At 39.0% G+C, this 20,895-nt stretch overlaps 1 protein-coding gene across 1 annotated transcript; it reads right to left on the reverse strand.

Annotated features, from left to right (window-relative positions):
- Positions 1-18,989: 18,989 nt before the first annotated feature.
- apcs (amyloid P component, serum) lies at positions 18,990-20,289 on the reverse strand. Its single transcript, XM_016253960.1, has 2 exons — positions 20,121-20,289; positions 18,990-19,872 (listed from the first exon to the last, which is right to left on the reverse strand). Exons 1-2 carry the CDS (start codon positions 20,176-20,178, stop codon positions 19,211-19,213), a joined length of 720 nt encoding a protein of 239 aa, XP_016109446.1. The 5' UTR covers positions 20,179-20,289; the 3' UTR covers positions 18,990-19,210.
- Between the last annotated feature and the right edge of the window lie 606 nt (positions 20,290-20,895).

Consider the following 20,895-nt stretch of genomic DNA (forward strand, 5'->3'; position numbering starts at 1 on the left):
GGCTGGGTAGCTCTAGCCAGGCTCCCAGACACCGTGCAAGTGGCATCAACGGAACTACAGGCGCACCCGCAGTGGGGCAGCGCAGAAGAACGCAGGGACCCGGCCCGGGCGTCTCGTAGCCGGTCCGAGGCGGGATCTGGGTGTGTGTAACACTGACCTGCGTTCGAGCAGAGTGTGCGTGGGTAGTCCGTTGGTTCGTCCTCCCAATCCGCCCAGTGCTGCTCATTGGCGAGAGAGGAGGGTGAGTGTGATACGGCTCTGGATCGTCCACAACCCCCCGTCCCCTCCGGGGACCCAGAGATAGAAGAATTTGCTCTTTTGTCGAGTATTTGGCGGAAAAAATGGAAACAAAAGATTCTCCGCCCAGCCCTCCTCCGGGGGAGGGAGTGGTGCGTTCACCATCTCCCGAAGAGCAACTCCCTCCATCTCTGGGTTGCCCGTCTCAGGGCCTCTTGTTCTTTCGCTTACCACCAGGTCTGGCGAGGGCCTGGACGGGCAGGGCGTCTGCCCTGCAACCGGATCCTCGGCGCAGCTTTGCTGGAGGCTGCTGGCTACGATAGAACCGCTCGGCTCCGAAGCGAAAAGCTGAATATGCGCTGCATCTGCTGCCTACTTATTCTCATGCTGTGATCAGTGGCAGCTGGATGCAATAATCGCATGCCAATGTGCATTGGCTCGTTTAGTTTACACTCGAAGTAGATTGGTCTCTCTAAGTGAGATCCCAATTCGTCGGTCATCCGACGTGACGTCGAGATGACCGACTGAAAGGGAACCATCCCTACTGTGTGGCTGCATCCAGTTGCGCTTGGCTAGGGGTTGCCCGTCTCAGGGCCTCTTGCTCTTTCGCTTACCACCAGGTCTGGCGAGGGCCTGGACGGGCGGGGCGTCTGCCCTGCAACCGGATCCTCGGCGCAGCTTTGCTGGAGGCTGCTGGCTACGATAGAACCGCTCGGCTCCGAAGCGAAAAGCTGAATATGCGCTGCATCTGCTGCCTACTTATTCTCATGCTGTGATCAGTGGCAGCTGGATGCAATAATCGCATGCCAATGTGCATTGGCTCGTTTAGTTTACACTCGAAGTAGATTGGTCTCTCTAAGTGAGATCCCAATTCGTCGGTCATCCGACGTGACGTCGAGATGACCGACTGAAAGGGAACCATCCCTACTGTGTGGCTGCATCCAGTTGCGCTTGGCTAGTTTTTCAGGACTCTGAAACAACCCTACAACAATTGCAGTCAGTTCCTGTACGTAAATGTCTGTTTTCATCTGTAATGGGTTTTTCCAGCAACGAGGCGCTTCTTTCTGCATTTGTTGTGTTTAAAACAACTTTAAAGTTTGGAAGTGTATGATCCTCAGGTGTTTTTGCCTAGTTTTTCTCTGTAAACAATTACATTCGGCAAGTGTATGGGGTGTTTTAAAATGTGTTCAGATTTTATAAGTCATGTAGTGTATTTAAGCCTTTAGTCTTGTTATAAGCTGCTTACATGAAGTATGAGCACACATGCTAACCACTGTAGCGGAGCTCCGACACTTGTTAAATTTCAGTTTGTTCCACATATTAAGCTTAGAGTAAAAGTTACTCCAATAATATTTTTCTAATATTCAAGGGAGCTTGACAACCCTTGGTCACTATGATTTAATCATATGGCAATAGCTACTTAAATAGCTACAGAAAAACAAGGTTTGAAACAACATACGGGTGAATAAATAATGGCATAATTGTAATTTTTTGAGTGAACTATCCATTTAATTGCTGTGGGCCTCTAAGAGCGGATGGTTCGAAAACTCTGGTCAGCAGAAAATTGAAAGGCGAGATCTGAAGTTCTGCTAATGTGGAAAGTGATATCAGCTGTATGCAAGTCTTATCATAGAACTGAGTAGTGAAAATAATTATAAAACATGCCACATATAGCTCAATAATTTCAGCTAAAGAAAAAAGATAAACTTTATTATCTCTTTGCTCGACTTCTAAACTAATAATTATCATCTGTTACTGCGCTGATGTTTGCATGCTAGCACTGATAGCTGCTGTCACCTATGCTGTCAGGCCTGTGTTATACAATAAACACCAAGTGAGTTTATTCTTCTAACCTTAATCACACGAGTAACATTGAAATTAAATGATGTCGTTGACCCCTACCACACCAGATCTCACTTCCCGCCAATGGCTTGTGAATGACAGGTGAAGTCATTATGACTCAAGGAAATAGAAAGTCAGGTTGAGAGTGTATTCCCTCTCAGAGTAACCTTGGCGTCATACTGAAGCTGGAGTGTGGCTGATTGCTTGCGGAAAACACTCATCAGCTGAAAAAGTGACCTTGGTGTGGCATAATGACACTTTGTGAAGGGGCAGGTGGTGCAAAGAGGACTCGCTGCAGACAGCTGCTCGTTCGGCTCCCGCAGAGACATTCTTCTGATTATCTCTATAACTTGTCTCATGTGCATTGCTGACAGCAAATGCGGGGCATGGCGGGAAGGTATTTATGCTTCACATGGACGAGACAATGGGCGTTTCCAATAATGGAGGAGCTGTAAAGTGTTCATTCACAGTGATGCATGCTTCAGGTCAACAAAGTCTTTCTGATTACCTTTAATGGAGTTCTCGGATTCGCACATCCTGTCTCAAAGTGCAGGATTCATCAAGGTTAATCACGCGAGCAGCTCACCTGCCAAAGATCACAATAATGAGTTTGATTTCCCATTAGCCGAGAGCACTTTAGCCTTCTCCTTATGCACACCTGATTTGATTCAGCCTCGCAATTAATTCACTTGTGATGGACAGCTCTCCTCAGCAGAAAGCATTTTGTTCCTTAGATGATGTTGTCCTTTTGTTATGTACAGTGTGTGCTGTAAATAAATGCAGTTCATTTAAATACAGGGTCAAGTAGGTGAATTTGAGCTCTGATATTTTGAAAAGGTAACTGAAAGAAATTACACTAACAAGCATGATTTGGTGGAATAGGACTTTCATTGTTGTTTCAAAAATATTAGGCCCATCTGTGCAAAGTTGTATATTTATTTTGTTTTGTTCTTTGATTGTTGTTTCCATCCATCCATCCATCTATTCTTTTTTCATAATATATATAATACATATTATATTTTGATTACTTATTAATTCATTCATTATTTTCTTTTGTTTTAATTTAATTAATTATTATAATATATATTTTTTTGTGCTTTTTTTTTGTCATATCCAGCAAGCTTTATTCAGTCACAACTCTAATTCTTACCACAGATCACATCTGGAAGTTATTAGCTCTCATATATGCTTTGAGAATGTGTTCCGTTCAGGAATAAAGCTTTAAACTCATCAGGGTGGCCAGTATTCAGAATAGTAGATTTGTGAGGAATCTCTGATGTGTAAAACATCAACACATGCTGTCCAAATTGCACAAGGGCTCAAAGAGCCTCCACTCCTTCTCAGAGCTTCTGTTCTGAATACATATTGAATGATGAATGTGGCCTGTATAATTATGAGTCTGATAAAACTATATCAGATACACCATGTTGTTCCTTCATTTCAAGATTACAAAGGTAAACCATGAACTTTCAGAGACTTTGCTCCTAGATTTATGATATGTACAGACAGATAAACATCCCTGCTGCAATGCAGATAATTGTGTCCCAGTAATAAACATGCATGTGTGGGTTTTAAGATTCTGTCAAGCTTTCTGTCTACTTTGTTACATTAAAACTGTCTTTGAAACATTTATTATGGCTACTTTTCAGATGAATTTTATGCATAGATGATTTTTTTGCCATTTTTTTCTTGTCCCAGAGACAGACTTTTAATCTTAAACTTTGAAGATCTTTAGTAAAACATTTCAAACCATTTCAGTATATACTGTGTGTGAAAATAAATTACATTTCTGTTACAACCAACAGTTTTGCCACTTTTATCAAAAGTTAATGTGTGTGAGCAACATGTATTCTTAAAGAGCAGGCCATATGGTATTTTAAAGTGTCCTAATATTGTGTTGGAGTCACCTACAACAGGTTTAAATGCATCTAAGGTTAGAAAACGTCTCAGGTTACTTATGTAACCATGGTTCCCTGAGTAGGGAACAAGACACTGCGTCCTCTAGGGGTTGCTATGGGGAACGCCTCGTCGTGACCCGTGTCTGAAGCATACATTGAAAAAACACCAACTCGTTGGCCGGCGACAGCCATGACGTCACTACCAGTGCGACTAAAGTATAAATAGGTGCCGGGAGCTACACATCATTCACTTCTTCATCTGAAGCTTGCGTCCGCAGCATGGTAAGATACCTAGAGGACGCAGTGTCTCGTTCCCTACTCAGGGAACCATGGTTACATAAGTAACCTGAGACGTTCCCCTTTATGGGAACTTCGAACTGCGTCCTCTAGGGGTCGCTATGGGGAACGGTATACCCACTCTTCCATTCCTTCTCGATCTCAGTATGGAGATCAGGAAGGAAAGGAAGGCTCACCTGAGCTGGAGGGTCATGGCCAGAAAGATAACGTTCCTCGAGACGACCTCGCGACGCCACTCCCTTAGTCCGCTTCCACGGCAAGTCAAGCCTTGCCGTGGCGCGATCCATAACCTCTAAGAGCTCATCATACGCAGGGCAGGAAGATTGAGAAGGCTCAGCCTCTCTCTAAACTCATCGGCCAGGTCCACCTGAGATCCCCACAAGCTCATTCTCCTCCGTGCCTCAGCAGCGGCGGGTCCTGAACCGCGGGAAGCAGATAGCTGCCCCCTCTTTACTTGAAAAGAGAGACAAACGAGAACGGAGCTTTTTCATTGGAAAAAGCTCGCAATGCACGCAGATTGCCCCCTTGAGGACATCGCGTGCGTGCTCTTCGCCCAAACAAACAACACATAGATCGTGTGTGTCATCTGGTGTCAAATAGCGATGACACGGATGCACACACCTTCTAAATGCTCTGCTAGTGCTCGCCATAAAAAATAGAGATAGCTCTTACTTTTTCCTTGGAAATGCACGCTTCAAACAGAACAGTCAATGAAGACGAAGAAGAGAATGATGTGTAGCTCCCGGCGCATATTTATACTTTAGTAGCACCGGTAGTGACGTCATGGCTGTCGCCGGCCAACGAGTTGGTGTTTTTCAATGTATGCTTCAGACACGGGTCACGACGAGGCGTTCCCCATAGCGACCCCTAGAGAACGCAGTTCGAAGTTCCCATGAAGGGGAACATTGTACTTTTCTCAGAATATACATTTAAAATTAGAGTCATTTGCCAATGATTTCTAAACGGTTCGTTCCAAGCAAGTTCGGAGCAAACCCCTCCCATCCATAAGCCTACTCTGCTCTGATTGGTCAGCTGGCCAAGCCTGCTGTGATTGGCACAGAGAGGAGTCCTTGAGCAAGTTAGCGAGCGCTACCATTGACAAAGCACCTTTACATAAAACAATAATATAGTGCTCCAATCCGTTCTTATAATAATGACATAAAATACAAAAACACTTATGCAAGCGAATGCCCACAGCTAAAGTTTAGCTGCTAAACTGTGAACACTTAAAACAATAATGCTGGATACGTTAGCCGAGTGCTAACGTGACTAACTGATGAAACGATACAGTTTGTAAATCAAAATATGTCTACTGTAATGTTTGAAGAACTACAGGAAAAAGACGCTCTGTCTTATCTTTTAATCAGAACGCAGAACATCTGTATAACTAACTCGCTCGTCTCTCCCGCATTAACCCTATAACTGCCGGTGCAGAAAAATAAACAGCAATTTCACAATGATTATAAAGTCATAATCCCCGCCTTCCAGCGAAATACGAACAGAGTCTGACCTGCCCACAATCACTTCTGCTAGTTAGTGTGTTTACATCATGTTGAGAAGACGCTGTGTTCAAGGATACCACAGAAATACAATTCGAACCTTTTGTTGTGTGCTCCTCATTTTACCAAGGACTGCTTCTCTAATCTTGGCTTTTATTTTTGTTGGCTTCTTCTATCTTCTTAATTTGGACTAACAAGCTCTCCGAAGCACAACCTGTAAGTACGATTGATACGTTATGTGTACATTTTCAATTGAGTGCTCAAAATATCACGTTTTTGTGCTAATATGTGATGTACACCTAGTGCAGCTTTAGGTTTCCAGGTAAAGAATGATATGTCTTACTGAAGTAGTTCTGATCATTCGCTGTGAACCCACTGTTTCCTAAGAATGTGTCGATTAATGTAGACTGACGTTGTTCTAATTATTTCGTTTAATAATAATGTAGTGTTGCGCACAGTTTTATTGTTTTATGCAAAGGTGCTTTGTCAATGGTAGCGCTCGCTAACTTGCTCAAGGACTCCTCTCTGTGCCAATCACAGCAGGCTTGGCCAGCTGACCAATCAGAGCAGAGTAGGCTTATGGATGGGAGGGGTTTGCTCCGAACTTGCTTGGAACGAATCGTTTAGAAATCATTGGCAAATTACTCTAATATTAAATGTATATTCTGAGAAAATTACAATGTTTTCTGACCTTAGATGCATTTAAACCTGTTGTAGGGGACTCCAACACAATATTAGGACACTTTAAAATACCATATGGCCTGCTCTTTAAGATAAAATGTGAAGAAAATATAGAAACATCCCATTTTAGAGAATATTTGTATTGTGTATGGTATTTCCTACCAAACTGTAATTTTGTCAAAGTATGCAAAAAGTGTGAAAATATTCAATTCTGTGTATTTAGGATACATGCAAATGAAAATATAAAATGCTTGCTATGCAATGAGTTTAAGCAAGAAAAGTGAGTCATTTTATTTTAAAAAAATGGTAAAAATTTAATTTCCTTCCCTGTTATTTCCACCACAGAATGAATGGAAATGAAAAGAGCCTGCTTTCTAACATTTCTCAAGGCCAAAAGTGCCTACAGTTGTAAAATATGAACAAATAGTGATCTGAACTGTGCACTGCTGATTGTAAGATGAGCTTAAACTGCTGTGATATTGACAGATACTGGGGTTTTATTGTGGATGAGGTTTGTTTGGTAAGTGTCGGTGTGCTCCTATCAGGATGCTGCGCCTCACCTGCTGCACTTCGGTGTCCTCGTCTTTAAAGCTCACATCCTTCCCTTTCTCTCGTCTCTTCCTTCTCCCCACAGGCATTACCATAGCCAGTGCTCTTATTGAAGCATCTCAACAGAGGGCCGGCGACTTCAAAGACAAGGGCTTGAGTCTAAATATTCGTAAACAGCAGCACACGGTGCATCAGGGGACCTGTGTTTGAACCATTCGACTGGACGCACTGATTCTCATCTTTTTTCTCCTTCTCTCTCTCTCGTTCTCTACCGCTAGAAGGAGATGGTGTTGATGAGCAGGGAGCTCTTGAAGTGTAAATGCCAAAGGAGGGTCGAGACATAAGTAGTCTGTGTGTGGCTCCTCCTGAATTGCACGCTCCATAGTGGAGCTCGTATTCCCTCAGTATTGCTTGAACCTCTGTGGAGGACATCTGCGTTTTGGTTGCGCTCACTGGGTTTCTGTTTTCAACAGCTGTTTCTCAAAAAGGTTGGCAGTGTTGTAGATGATACTCACTTGGACCCAAAATATGAACAGGTTTCAGGCCAGAATTAATAATCTGATCACCTATGTAGAGGCAATCAGAATAAACCTGGCCCTACTTTCAGGGTTTTGTCGTTATTTAGTCAAATGTCTGTTGATGACTCTTTAATAGACTAATTATCATGAGCCGAGGACTGTATTTGGTACATGTGGTGTTTTGTAATGGTCTGGATCTGTGGAAAGTTTAATTTCAGAGATGAGATTAGATTTTAGGTTGTATGCTGCACTGAAAAGATTGTGATGTAGGATTTACTTTAAAACAATTTAAAACAAATTTCACAAATAATTGTTTTAAAAAAGAGCAACAAGTAACACATTGAATATAACATTATTATTATTATTATTTTAGGTAGAAAGCCTGTAATAGTATTTTCTTGTAAAATATACTCCAATAATCAGTTTTATTTATAACTTTAAAATATATTTTTTGTATATGCTAACTAAAATTAACTTTTTTTAGCAGACATACACTACCATCATAGTTTGGAGTCAGTTTTTTTTTTTTAAAGAAATACATTTACATATACATTTACACATACTTTTTTATTTTTCTTGTAAACTTTCTATTCATCTATCTTGGAAAAAAAAGATCATAGTTTCTACAAAAATATTAAACAGTAAAACTGTTTAACATTATTAATAATAAGACATTTTTCTTGAGCAGCAAATCAGCATATTATAATGATTTCTGAAGGATCGTGTGACACTGAAGACTGGAGTAATGGCTGCTGAAAATGTAAATACATTTTATAATATATTAAAATGCAGCCTCAGTGAGCATAACAAACTTTTTTTTTTTGTCTAATCAAATAGAAAATATTCCTCATTCTCAAATACAGGGTGTTTTGATAGCGCTACAGAGAGAGCGTTTACAGTTAAAGGCTTACTACATATGGCTTACTTGTAGTCGTGTGTGCATGGCATAAAAGAACATATATTAATCATCAAATCCACAGGGTTTTTCAGCATCATATGACTGACTAAAGATCTACTTTATGGAACTGTAGTTAGCGGCCATAAACTAGTGCTGCATTTATCAGATACAGTGGTTGTAATGAAACATCCTATGATCAACAGATGTGTGCCAGCAGAGAGTCAGCCAGGTTAACTGAAGTGGACCTAAAATTGTTTTAGGGTTCTGTGGGCAAAATCATTGGTATTTATTTTGCATGTCTGTTTATAGAGTCATCAGACTAAACTTGCCATTAGTACATATGTCCATGTCTTAACTCTTAAGTGTTGTTCAACAGGTTAATAAAGCCAAGAAACATTTGCCTGTATTTGTATCTCTAATTGTGCATTGTCATAATGTTTTGGTTTGTTTGTTTGTTTCAGATAGTCAAGACATCTAAAAACTGTATAATTTTGTCTTATGAAAATAGATTGTTTATTAAACTAAAGCAGGCTCAAAAACATGTCTTACGTATCCTGTATAAAATTGTTTTATTGTATTTCTCCATTATGTTTTTATGTTTTCACAGCCAAAATTTGTTACACTTAAATCCTTTATTATATAGAATCCTTTATAAGTACTGTTTTTTCTGGTCATAATTGTCTAAAATGTATTTTACTACATCAGCCTAAGCTTAGTTCACCACAAAAATTATAATTCTGTCATCATTTACTCTCCCCATCTCATGCCAAACCTGTATGACTTTAATTCTTCTTTGGAACATAAATAATAATATTATTATCATTATTACTATTATAAACTTTCTCTTTTCCAAAGAGACTCGCTGCTCATTTTTTGGTTTTCATTGCAATGTTGATTCATATTTGACTGAAAATTCCTGCAACCACTTGTACACGTGTTTATAAATGACTCACGCTCAGCTTAAATCTAACAAATACTAATTTGCTCATCGTTCGTTGCGTTTTTGGCTCATTTGCGCTGTTACACAGGCCGTATACAGGTGCAATGTCACTGCATTGCAGAAACAATATATTGTGTTGTCTCTTATGTCTCAAAGCCATTTGTTTTTGTTTATTTATTCTCATTTGCAAACTTGAGTCATAACCTTTGTAAATTGTATAAATGTTGATGAGTTTTCTGGTTTTACAGTGTTATGTAATAATTTACAGTACATTATACAAAATTAACTTTGAACAAATGAAGAGCAGCCAAAGAAAGTTTGTTCATATGCAGAAATAAAGATTTTGATAAATCTGTTGTATGCTTAATTTTTATTTTTTTTTAATTGCTCTCTGAAGAAATCAAGTAAGTTTTACACAGCATCAAAAGTGAAGGTCTGTATCATGAGATGCAGTGACTGGGTCTTACTGGACAATTCATGTGGGTTGAATGGCATTTTCCAAGAATAAGGAACAAAGTAGGGCCTGAAAAAAGGTACATTCATGCTCAGTTTGTCTACTGATGAATCATGTATTAAATCTGTCCATACCATCTATTTATTTGACTCAGCAAGTCATTTAAAATACGCTACCAAAACCCACATGGATATGGAAAGCTGTTCAAATATTATCTACACAAACACACAATGGTTTAATGTACTGGATGCTATATTGATTTTTTTTTTCATTTAAAAAAAGGAAATCACATATGTTTGTAATTAAATGCTGTTGCCACAAGTGTTAAACAGAACAGAGTATGTAGATTCATACATAACAGATTTAAATGACCTTTTTTTTCAATGAGTTTGCAGTGCGATTGTAGACAGCTGTTTAAATGCTTTACTTGCTGAAGCTGTTATATATATATTATTATTATTACATTGGTAGTCAAAATTATATTTTGCTGTAGTGTCAGTAGGAAATAGCAGTTTACATTTCCAAACATTCATTTTGCCATTAATTGTAATAATCCAGCGAGATTTTTGTTTGCGCAAGGAGTCTGACAACAGCCAGTGCTCCACACAGAGATCTGATCTCACCATCATCAGTCTGTCTGGAATGACATGAAGAAACAGAACAAACTGAGACAGACTCAATCCAGAAGAACTGTGGCAACGTCTCCAAGATGCTTCAAGAAACCTACCTGCAGAGCTACCAGAAACTGATATTTCCTACTGACACACTACAGCAAAAGATAGAACATATATAGAAAAAATAAAGACATAATACTATATGTCATTTCATTGTATTTTGTTTTTATTGAAATGTGCATATTGCAAGGAGACGATGAATACACAAGGTTGGGACAGAACAAAAAAAAAACATCTTCATTGCCAAAAAAATACATAAATAAAAACAGAAAAATAATGTAGCTCGATTTGTAAAATTTCCCACTGTGAGTCATGCTTGGTTTAATCTCACATGATCGTGGCATCATGAACTTGTCATTATCAACCCTCCTCTGTCCATTTGAATAGCATTGGTCAAGACGCCTCTCATCTAGAGACTGATGTCTAGGCTGGACCTTAATCTTTACACCATTATGCTCCACTTATATCTGGTAATTGTTGTCGTCTGATGGTGAATGATCAATCGCGGTGCAGTTGGACTACAAAGCCTGCAGTTGTTTTTGGGTCACATGTACCCACGTTGTGAGAAGAATGACTCTCCTGTTGGGCCGTCCGTTCACAGCAGCCCACATCGGTGCTAACAAAGACACCACTCTCTGTTCACCAGGCCACAATTACAATGTGCTATTATGGTAAATGGATTATTGTGTCAGGGATGAAGTCACATCAGTCAGAGCCATCAGGTTGCTAATGTGAGTCATGATGATCCATTTGGTTTTTTAGTGTTGTGATGATTATACAGAGTGAGTAAAAAAATGACAAAGCTACTCAGGATGATTATCACGCATCCTCATTGCAAATAAAGTCAGAATAGCAAGCTACTTTCCCATAACCATTCTGCCATTCAGTTAATTAGTCTTTATGGCAGTGTGCATATACTGCCCACAACTGCTCTGAGCAAGAAAAAGGTTTTGAAAATAATACTTTGCAGTCAATGCAAAGTGTATTGCAGAAATTTCAGTTCCCATGAATGGCTTTTTCATTTGAACATAGCAGGTGGTGATAATGTTTGTCTTGTCATTCAAACTAGGCAAAGAGAAGACACACGGCTGCAGGGGTGGACGTAAAGGTGCTGTAAATGATTTCTTTATGGAATGGTATGCGGAAAATGATCCTACTTCATGAAATATATCGCTGAAATAGCTGTTCTGAGATATCCTGCATGCGATATATCTCCATGAAAACCCTACTGTCTGTAAGCAGTCAAATAAACAGTGGCCATGAAACTGGATCAGATTCTTTGTTTAGCCAATCAGAACACTTTTGGGCACTTTCTGTGCATCAGTAATTTTTAATTTTCATATATGGGAAACCAGAAGCCATACGCATAGTGTATTAGTGTCTGTTCATTTTTCCCACTGGGATCTTAAAAAAAGTTTTAGTTAAAGAGTTATAAGCCATGAAACAAACCAACCAGCTATACCATAACATTACAAACTTTGATTTGAAGCGGAAAATATTTCTATATGGAGAAAATAAATGGGATTTTTACTTTCAGAACCGACAGTTTCACCAAAGACTTTATCTACACAAAGACGGAGCGCTCTATTACTTATGAATGGGAGAAAGTGCAATGTGCAATATGGCGGAATACTCCCACCTTCTAATAAAAGAGCCAGTCACTGCAGCTGCCATTAGAAGCTCTGATGGCTATCCGCTTGTTAAGTTGTGACATAAAGAATGCTGCTTCTGGGTCCAACTGTCTACTTGTTTCATTTGAGAGTACTATCTCAACAGCCGTTTATGAACACTATTTTTTCATATTACACATTTGAGCTAAGCATTTAAAAACTTACCAGTGTACACTACCATCTCCATGGCATCCCAGACACAAATATTTTAATTTATAAAATATGAATCACTGTCTGGCCATCTGAGATTTCAGTATGGAGATAAAGGTAAGGAATGTAACATTTCAGTAGTATTACATCACATTGTATATACAATTATTGCCATTTGTTGTTTTATTTTGGCATTTAATAGAGCGCTTATACCCGGAAGACTTAAAAAGTGGACAGAAACAGTCAGTGTCTCGAGACGTGTGCTTAGGACTACACACGCCCATTGACTGTCTAGCTTGAAAAATAAGCTTAATGCTATTTGAGCATAAGAAACAAAATTTATGAGACAATTGGTAAGAGATTTCATTGGTGATTTTGAATATGAAATCTAATCATAAGCTTGGTGAACAAGTCAAGTCACCTTTATTTATATAGCGCTTTTAACAATACAGATTGTGTCAAAGCAACTGAACAGCATTAATTAGGAAAATAGTGTGTCAATAATGCAAAATGACAATAGTAAACATTCATTTTTCAGCTAAAGACAGTTCATCATTGAATTCAGTGATGTCATCATCCAGCTCAGTTCAGTTTAAATAGTATCTTTGCAATCATTTGCAATCAGAGCCATGTAGTTAATATTAGTAATACTCAGCAGTCATCGATACGTGGGAAGCGGTCCTGACACGATGATCGTCGTTGTGGGTGATGTGCGGCGCACCGTCTTGATCAGGCTCCTGAAGTCCCTCTTCAGTGTCTCCGTCTGCCGCAGCTTGGTGTCGTTAGCCCCCGCGTGAAGCACGACCGCTCCGGTGCTCTCGTCGCCATTCAGGATCGCGGGTATCTGCGCAGAAACATAGAGAACACGAGCACCAGGGAAACAGTGAGTGTGCACTTTACCTTCAGCTAACGTAGCACGGACGTGCGGGGTCTGGCTCGCGTCTTCCGTGGGGGGTGCACCCAGGGTCCGTGGTGGCCCGGAGTGAAGGACATCTGGGAAGATCGCGTCCTGGGTGCACCGGGCCTGTGCAGAGAAACACACGGAGTAGAGGTGGTGGGAGAGTTAACAGCGCGCTGTATACTTACCTCAGACTTGTGAGCGTCAGCCTGGGATGTTTCCAGCGCGGCTCTCTGCTCTCTCAGCTTGGTCTGCTTCGCCACCAGGTCACGGATCTGCTTCTCCACGGCCTCCAGCTCCGTGTCCTCACCTGCACTCAAAGGTAGATACACATCCACCATTAAAGCAAGTAACAGTGAATAGTGTATTAGTAATGTAAGCGAGATTAGCGGCAACCACGCTGGCGATGCTAGCGGGTTATATGCTAATAGCGGACTCGGGAAGTCAAAAATGGAACTAGTGATAACAAGGCGCTCTGATTGTTTTTGTTGTAGAATACGATAGGGGATATATTCACACGTTATAAAACTGAAAAAGGATGGTGTATAAAATTGATCGAAAATGATGGTGTATAAAATTGATTTTAAGATAAAAAATTAGACGACAAAGAATTAACTTGACGGAGCTCAAACTCAAAACACGTGGCAGCAACAAAACCGCTTTGGAGAATTTGATGTTTCCCCATTCAATGAAATAGGAGCTGTACTTGCATGACTAAAATAGCTGCCCAAGAGGCATTTCAAAGATGGCCGTCAAGTGAAATGACTTGCCTTAAAGGGGCATCGGTTGCACTCTGTGAACTTAAAGTGGTTTTCTTGTGTTCTAAATAAAATGGGAAGACAGAGGGAAATGAAGAGGACAAAAGTGAAGAGATAAAGAAGATGAGTGAACATCGGTAAAGATGTTTATCGCTGAAGGAAGCAGAGCACTTCAAAGAGGTTGAAAACTGGTGTCAAGCTTTTGATTGACAGGTAAAATAACATGCGGCAGAGTTGTTGAAAAAGGGCTATGTCTAAATCAGTGGTTTAATCTGGCGCAAATTCTAGAATGGCTTCCATCTTTTAAAGTGAATGTTTACATATCAAAAGTTTTACTTTAATCTTTTAGGGTCTTCAGCAAGGTATTCCCAAACCCTTCTGGTTGATTGCTGAGACCTGCACACTTAAATACACGATCAACAATATCAGTCCACTCTAAACAAACAATACACCGCATATCAAAGAAACGCAGCAGTCTTCTGCATGCATATTGTCCCTCGCATTTCGAGACACAAACTTTGCCTCAAGACACTGATCAGACTTGCATGAGGTGGTGTGTTCATTATTGGACTGTTATGGATGCGGTGTTGGGGGCTGCCATGTTAAAGGTAGCGGTTCTCCCCTGCTGATGTGTGTTAGGGCCTCACATCCCTGAGGCTCCTGAGCCTGGCCCCTGACACCACACAGCATGAGACAATATGAGCCATGCTGCCAGCTCTCTGCATGTTAATAGTATTATTCCATACTTATTACAGCCCCTAAAGCTGTGCACACAGAAGGACTTTGTAAATATCTGTTTTGTGCACGTCTGTGAGGGGTCACATCCGTTCATTAGCTGACATTTCTTTTAAGATTCAGGATGAAACATCCTGGGGAAAGGATCTCAAGGAAAGCAGTAATTTATAATTAATACTAATTAAACAAACAGAATGTGTGATTTTAGTGCAATTGTAGTGGGAAATGTTGTCATGCTTACTAAAGACATGTAAAATCATGTGTAAGTGAAGGGGGATAATGCTTTCCGCTGAATTTTTTACAAATATTGCAGATAAATAAAATGAATTATACAACAATATTTATATATGCTGTTATACAGAGTCTTACTTTGTGTTTAGTGTTAGTAGCAGTTTGATTATTACACAGAATTATGTAGGCTACTTTGTAGTGTGAAGTATGATGGCTAATGCACTTCTTTTACAGTAACCTGGAGTGATTTATTACATCATCATATTCCACAAATTTCGTTTTTTTTTTTTTGAGAATGTAATTTACTTAAGAGCACAATGGGTTATTCTAAGTATTACACCATAAATTTTTTTTTCTTAAGAGTAATTTGAATAGTGCATGCTCACAAAAGGATGAAGACTACTAATAATAGTTTTCTATTAAAGTGTTTTAATTGTGCATGGTGCGGATCGCGCCACTCACTGTTTTATCAACTGTTACAATGACGTGATGTTTCACTAAACGTCATTGAGGAGCTGCACGCTCATTGGCTGAGGCCTCCATAATTTTGTTTGGTGATGAGAAGAGATAAAATTAGATAGTGGATGGTGTATAAAATTGATTTTAAGATAAAAAATTAGACGACAAAGAATTAACTTGACGGAGCTCAAACTCAAAACACGTGGCAGCAACAAAACCGCTTTGGAGAATTTGATGTTTCCCCATTCAATGAAATAGGAGCTGTACTTGCATGACTAAAATAGCTGCCCAAGAGGCATTTCAAAGATGGCCGTCAAGTGAAATGACTTGCCTTAAAGGGGCATCGGTTGCACTCTGTGAACTTAAAGTGGTTTTCTTGTGTTCTAAATAAAATGGGAAGACAGAGGGAAATGAAGAGGACAAAAGTGAAGAGATAAAGAAGATGAGTGAACATCGGTAAAGATGTTTATCGCTGAAGGAAGCAGAGCACTTCAAAGAGGTTGAAAACTGGTGTCAAGCTTTTGATTGACAGGTAAAATAACATGCGGCAGAGTTGTTGAAAAAGGGCTATGTCTAAATCAGTGGTTTAATCTGGCGCAAATTCTAGAATGGCTTCCATCTTTTAAAGTGAATGTTTACATATCAAAAGTTTTACTTTAATCTTTTAGGGTCTTCAGCAAGGTATTCCCAAACCCTTCTGGTTGATTGCTGAGACCTGCACACTTAAATACACGATCAACAATATCAGTCCACTCTAAACAAACAATACACCGCATATCAAAGAAACGCAGCAGTCTTCTGCATGCATATTGTCCCTCGCATTTCGAGACACAAACTTTGCCTCAAGACACTGATCAGACTTGCATGAGGTGGTGTGTTCATTATTGGACTGTTATGGATGCGGTGTTGGGGGCTGCCATGTTAAAGGTAGCGGTTCTCCCCTGCTGATGTGTGTTAGGGCCTCACATCCCTGAGGCTCCTGAGCCTGGCCCCTGACACCACACAGCATGAGACAATATGAGCCATGCTGCCAGCTCTCTGCATGTTAATAGTATTATTCCATACTTATTACAGCCCCTAAAGCTGTGCACACAGAAGGACTTTGTAAATATCTGTTTTGTGCACGTCTGTGAGGGGTCACATCCGTTCATTAGATGGATATTTCAGGAGCTTAATTTTCATATCATCCAATACAATAGAAAAATCAGCTGACATTTCTTTTAAGATTCAGGATGAAACATCCTGGGGAAAGGATCTCAAGGAAAGCAGTAATTTATAATTAATACTAATTAAACAAACAGAATGTGTGATTTTAGTGCAATTGTAGTGGGAAATGTTGTCATGCTTACTAAAGACATGTAAAATCATGTGTAAGTGAAGGGGGATAATGCTTTCCGCTGAATTTTTTACAAATATTGCAGATAAATAAAATGAATTATACAACAATATTTATATATGCTGTTATACAGAGTCTTACTTTGTGTTTAGTGTTAGTAGCAGTTTGATTATTACACAGAATTATGTAGGCTACTTTGTAGTGTGAAGTATGATGGCTAATGCACTTCTTTTACAGTAACCTGGAGTGATTTATTACATCATCATATTCCACAAATTTCGTTTTTTTTTTTTTGAGAATGTAATTTACTTAAGAGCACAATGGGTTATTCTAAGTATTACACCATAATTTTTTTTTTCTTAAGAGTAATTTGAATAGTGCATGCTCACAAAAGGATGAAGACTACTAATAATAGTTTTCTATTAAAGTGTTTTAATTGTGCATGGTGCGGATCGCGCCACTCACTGTTTTATCAACTGTTACAATGACGTGATGTTTCACTAAACGTCATTGAGGAGCTGCACGCTCATTGGCTGAGGCCTCCATAATTTTGTTTGGTGATGAGAAGAGATAAAATTAGATAGTGGAACGCACTTATTAATATTGATATATTCAATCTTACACATGAAAAAGTGAGAACCAGTGCCTGTACAGCCGAAGAAGCAGTAAAGGTCTGAATTCAGAAGACAAGAAGACAAAGACAAAAAAGCGAGAGTAAAGATCGGTACAGCACACACAAGGTTAAAAGATTTAAACGAACAACGAAGAAAACCCTGAGCAGTGAAGTTGCTTCTTTTTTTCTTGAACAGGTTAGGGAATCAGTTAATTATTGTGTAGAGCGCTCTCTAAAAAATGCATTAGTATTAGTGTTGTTTACATAAACCTTAGAGATGTCATGTGATCCATGTCAATAGATGGCAGCGCAGCATCTTCAGGGATACAAACTAAAGAACAACTGAATAACCAAAATGTCATTACTTTCTAGAATATTTCAGCTTTATTTCAATTACTGAACACATTTATTGATTGATTGATTGCAATAGTTTTGGTTAACAGTAACAACCCTGGTGTCAAGAGGTTTGCTCCTGTAGTTGTTTGTTTTGCCGTTTTAGGTTTGAAGTTGTATGTTCGATGTTCACAAATTTAGCCAGGGGCCGTCTCTAAAGTTACATAAACATTGGTATACACATTTCTAACTTTAATAGCATTTGAAGATAATGAGTTACAGTCATAAAACCAACTGTAAAGCGTTCATCTTGGTGTCAGCTATAATGCACACCTTTTATATTTTTTATATTAAAATAAACTCCCAAATCATCTGTAAAATTGCTATTTATCTTTACTGTAAATGCACTCATACACAAAATATTATGCCATCATTTAAAGCTTAATAACATTTGAAGAGAATAATTTACAGTCATAAAACCAACTATAAAGTGTTCATCTAGGTGTCGGCTGTAATGCACACCTTTTAGATTTTTGACATTTGTTAAAATAAACTTGTCAAATCATCTGTAAAATTAGGAAATTAATTGATTACTAATTAATTTGATAAGGTTATTATTTTTTCAGATTGAATGTCACCGCTGCAAGAGGTGGTTCCATGTGGCATGCCTTTCCATGTCTAACAAACCGTTCAAGAGGGCTCAGAAGGATGCCTGGAAGTTTTGTTTATGTAAATTTATTTCATTCCCACTCACAATCTTTTTCTATACAAATAAATTACTGTACATAGTTCCCCTCATGTTTTCCAATCAATTAGCAAATTTGTCAGTTGTGTCAAAGCACAGTGATCTGGTGGCCAGCTGACCGAAAATAAAATGAAGAAAATAAACAAACATATTTGATATTTTAAAACGTATGTTTATCATCAATTATTTAAATTATTTCATTATTAGGACATCCATTTTTTTGGTTCTACATTTTGGTTTATGCAGGGATTTGAGAGTTTATTTTAATAAATATTTAAAGAAAACTTTAAAGATGGTACCTAAATTTGTGAATATCGAACGTACAGTACCACGTCAAACCAATTTTATGCCGGTCAATATCAGTGGTAAATGCTGTCACTCTATTAGTTATATATTACTTACCTGACCAGGCCGTTTGGCCATTATATGGGTATCGAGTGAGTGGGTGGGTGGGAATACATGCAAACTTGAGGCCACTGTGTCAAATTTACTCAAGCTGATCATTAAACTACACCAAACTCTGACTCTAATTCAAGTCAGTTAGGCTTCTCAATACTGAAAACTCAGCACAAAGTTCACTGTCAAGATGTTTATTAATTTCTCGTGACATTACATCAAGAGTTCAGTACAACAGAGCACTATTGCTGCTCTACTTTGCACTGTATTCCCGAACAGTATAACCTACTTATTAAAAGTAAGTAAACTGTACTCAAAACTGCAAAAAAGTTAATTCAACTCAAAACTTTTAAGACAATACGTTTCCTCAAATTGTTTGAGTTATCTTAACATCGGGGTTTACGGTGTGGTATAGAATGTTACTTGATGCTTTTCTTCCACTTGTGCAGACCCAGCAATGGTGTACATCAGATTGTGCCAGTTAATGTAATCACCGAGTTTGTATTTGGTCTTTGCCTCCATGTAGGTCTTAATCTGACGGGTGATCAGGACTTGTCCATGCACATGCACATCTGCTATGAAACCTGTGAAGATAGAGGGTTGGAGGAACCCTCCATCATATTGGGTCTGATACTGGCCAAGTGTGATGACAGGGTTTCCTTTAAAAGGTACTTTAGTGCCCACCACCTTCTTAATGCTGGCTACTTCATTCACAAACATCTGTGCAAGACCACTGTTGGCATCCCAGGTCGCACAGACTGAGTTCCACTGATTCATGTTAAACGTCAACCCTTTGAATTCAACCTGGGTGTTATGAATAAACATCTGGTACTGCTTGCTGTCACCTGACCAACGTAAAGAAAAGTCTTGAGGGTGGGACGGTGTAGCCAGAGAAAAAAGACATGGGCTGGGACTCGCTTGTTCAGTGTAGAATCGCAAACACACGGTGGCTGCAGACAGATCCATGGATTCATTCGGGTGCAGCTTCACCCAGTTGCTGATGGTCAGCTCTGGGAACGTGATGACCTTCTCTCTCAAACATTTTCTGTCTTTCTTCGGCTCTATGGTTGATATAATGAGATGTTTTCAACACTTAAGGCATTAAAGACTCTTTAATGTGAAGTGACACTGGTTGAACTTAATACAGTACTATTGCTTAATGAACAAATGCAAAGGCACAAACAAAATGAAATGATGAAAGCAGTCTAAATTCTTGTCTTATCAGTCTAAAACATTTTTCAGTGCTATTAATTAGGTGACCTCTGTATTTTGAAAACTATATTGTTAGTATTACATTTCTAGTACTTACGGGACAACGCAAAACCGCAAAGGACAATAAAGAAAACGTATGAAGCAACTCTCTTCATGGTCCTCTTGGGTCGAGTCAGGCAGGACAGAGGTACCTGAGCATTTCACCCTGCTCTTTTTATACTGCACCACTGTAGTGAGGACACCGCATGTCAGTGCTGATTCAGCAGTTCAGTCACATGCCAAGGAGCTGGGCTGCACTATTTGCCCCAAAATTTATTTTGCAATTACGATTTCAACTGAGATAGAAACATTTAATCTCGTATGAAAAAGCATAATATAGCTGCTGTTGAGACATCCAGGCAAAAATTATTCTCTGCTGCCAATGGAATAGTTACATGTTCCCTGTGTGTGTTCTGCCCCTGTCAACAACAACAACATTTTTTTATTATTAGCTTGTTGTTGTTGTTGTTATCATTGTTATTATTAATAATAATAAAATAGAAAAATAGTAATACAGTTGTACTTTTAAATACAAAAAACATTGAAAATTATTCATATGTGAAAATAAAGTGAACCTAGCACCTAGTTCTAGTTCTGTGTTCTCAACTCAGAGATTTACGTGTGTAAATGAACACTCAGCGCATCAGACTACATATATATTTACTTAATTAAATCACTGTGTTTATGATTTGGTAATCACAATAAGCCATATTGCCATTTTTTCCCCCGATTAATTGTGCAGCCTTCAAAGCAGCTATCACTGACCTGTTGCTATCTCCTTCTTTAAACAAAATTATTGCAAAAGCTTTTTAGGCTAAATTCTTCTTATACAT

Source organism: Sinocyclocheilus grahami, unplaced genomic scaffold, assembly GCF_001515645.1.
Source record: "Sinocyclocheilus grahami isolate Dianchi unplaced genomic scaffold, SAMN03320097.WGS_v1.1 scaffold1214.1, whole genome shotgun sequence".
Lineage (NCBI taxonomy): Eukaryota > Metazoa > Chordata > Actinopteri > Cypriniformes > Cyprinidae > Sinocyclocheilus > Sinocyclocheilus grahami.

What these genes read in the sequence shown, in the direction of transcription:
- apcs (XM_016253960.1), bottom strand. Translation starts at nt 20,178, where the DNA reads ATGAAGAGAGTTGCTTCATACGTTTTCTTTATTGTCCTTTGCGGTTTT. An exon ending in TTGCGGTTTTGCGTTGTCCC is followed by an intron (nt 19,873 to 20,120) that starts GTAAGTACTAGA and finishes TATCAACCATAG; the next exon opens with AGCCGAAGAAAGACAGAAAA.